Source organism: Rhincodon typus, chromosome 1 (assembly GCF_021869965.1).
Source record: "Rhincodon typus isolate 14 chromosome 1, sRhiTyp1.1, whole genome shotgun sequence".
Lineage (NCBI taxonomy): Eukaryota > Metazoa > Chordata > Chondrichthyes > Orectolobiformes > Rhincodontidae > Rhincodon > Rhincodon typus.
This window is the reverse complement of record NC_063332.1, coordinates 808,770-810,719: the sequence shown is the minus strand read 5'-3', so window position 1 is coordinate 810,719 and position 1,950 is coordinate 808,770. Positions and strand designations below refer to the sequence as shown.

The following is a 1,950-nucleotide window of genomic DNA, read 5'->3' as shown; positions in this document are numbered from 1 at the left end:
CTGTCTCACTGACCCGAGGGGCTGAATGGCCTGTTCCTGTTGCTGTCGGTAAGCTCGCTGTGATTTTCTTTCCTAGGTTGATGCGGCTTTGGGAGCTGAGGAAATGGTGGAAACTCTAACTGAGCGGAATCTGGATCTGGAGGAGAAAGTGCGGGAGCTACGAGAGACCGTCAGTGATCTGGTGAGAGTCAGCTAGATCCTGACAGCATCACAGTCTGTCTAATGGGGAGGCGACCAGGGGATCACAGAGGATCTTGGGGTACGAGTCACTCTGAGCGAGGGTATATAATCTGTTTGTCTGTCTCATTGGGTTTCCATGTTTTATAGGAAGCCATAAATGAAATGAACGACGAGTTGCAGGAGAATGCCCGGGAAACGGAGCTGGAATTAAGGGAACAGCTGGATTTGGGAGCTGCTCGAATCCGGGAAGCAGAGAAGCGAGTAGAAGCTGCTCAGGAGACAGTAGCTGATTATCAACAAACAATCAAAAAGTACCGTGAACTTACCTCCCATCTCCAGGTACTTAGCCCCCGTCCCCAGCGAACAGCTCACGGCCCCTGTCCCCACTGAGTGCCGAAGGCCTCTGTCTTGAATTAATCTTTGAATTAATCCTGAGCTTGAAATAATGTAAATAACGTCAAGGAGTTAACTGCATGTCTCAAAGATTAGTGTGGGTGGAATAGGTTTTAGTTCATGGGGCTCTGCGATCGCAACTGGGGTAGAGAGGCATATTCTGGGGAATAAGCTTCACTTGAACGAAGCTGGAACCAGTGTGCTAGCAAATTAAGTAACTCAGGTTGTAGTGAGGGCTTTAAATGAATTAGAGAGGGGCAGGGTTTGGGAGAGGGGAAATGTAAGCTCATAAAGCGTGTGGCATTGTTAGTCAAGGACGGTATTACGGTAGCAGAAAGGACGTTTGATGAGGACTCGTCTACCGAGGTTGAGGTTAGAAACAGGAAAGGAGAGGTCACCCTGTTGGGAGTTTTCTATAGGCCTCCGAAAAGTTCCGGAGATGTAGAGGAAAGGATTGCAAAGATGATTCTGCATAGGAGCGAAAGTAACAGGGTAGTTGTTATGGGGGACTTTAACTTTCCAAATATTGACTGGAAACGCTATAGTTCGAGTACTTTAGATGGGTCAGTTTTTGTCCAATGCGTGCAGGAGGGTTTCCTGACACAGTATGTAGATAGGCCAACAAGAGGCGAGGCCACATTGGATTTGGTACTGGGTAATGAACCAGGCCAGGCGTTAGGTTTGGACGCAGGTGAGCACTTTGGTGATAGTGACCACAATTCGGTAACATTTACTTTAGCAATGGAAAGGGATAGGTATATACCACAGGGCAAGAGTTATAGCTGGGGGAAAGGCAATTATGAGGTGATTAGGCAAGATTTAGGATGCATAGGATGCAGAAGGAAACTGCAGGGGCTGGGCACAATTGAAATGTGGAGCTTGTTCAAGGAACAGCTACTGCGTGTCCTTGAGAAGTACGTACCTGTCAGGCAGGGAGGAAGTGGTCGAGCGAGGGAACCATGGTTTACTAAAGAAGTTGAATCTCTTGTCAAGAGGAAGAGGGAGGCTTATGAAGCGATGAGGCGTGACGACTCAGTTAGAGCGCTTGAGAGTTACAAGTTAGCCAGGAAGGACCTAAAGAGAGAGCTAAGAAGAGCCAGGAGGGGACATGAGAAGTCTTTAGCAGGTAGGATCAAGGAAAACCCTAAAGCTTTCTATAGGTATGTCAGGAATAAAAGAATGACTAGAGTAAGATTAGGGCCAGTCAAGGACAGTAGTGGGAAGTTGTGCGTTGAGTCCGAAGAAATAGGAGAGGCGCTAAATGCATATTTTTCGTCCGTATTCACACAGGAAAAAGACAGTGTTGTCGAGGAGAATACTGAGATACAGGCTATTAGACTAGACGGGATTGAGGTTCATAAGGAGGAGGTGTTAGCA

At 47.3% G+C, this 1,950-nt stretch overlaps 1 protein-coding gene across 1 annotated transcript in view; it reads left to right on the top strand.

The window, feature by feature from the left end:
- Nucleotides 1–1,950, top strand: part of LOC109938343 (dynactin subunit 1-like) — a 22,987-nt gene that overhangs the window by 2,506 nt on the left and 18,531 nt on the right. Inside the window, exons 2-3 of the mRNA XM_048599314.1 lie at nucleotides 77–181; nucleotides 328–519. Of these exons, the coding sequence (XP_048455271.1) occupies nucleotides 77–181; nucleotides 328–519 (297 nt within the window). The remainder of the gene's footprint in view (nucleotides 1–76; nucleotides 182–327; nucleotides 520–1,950) is intronic.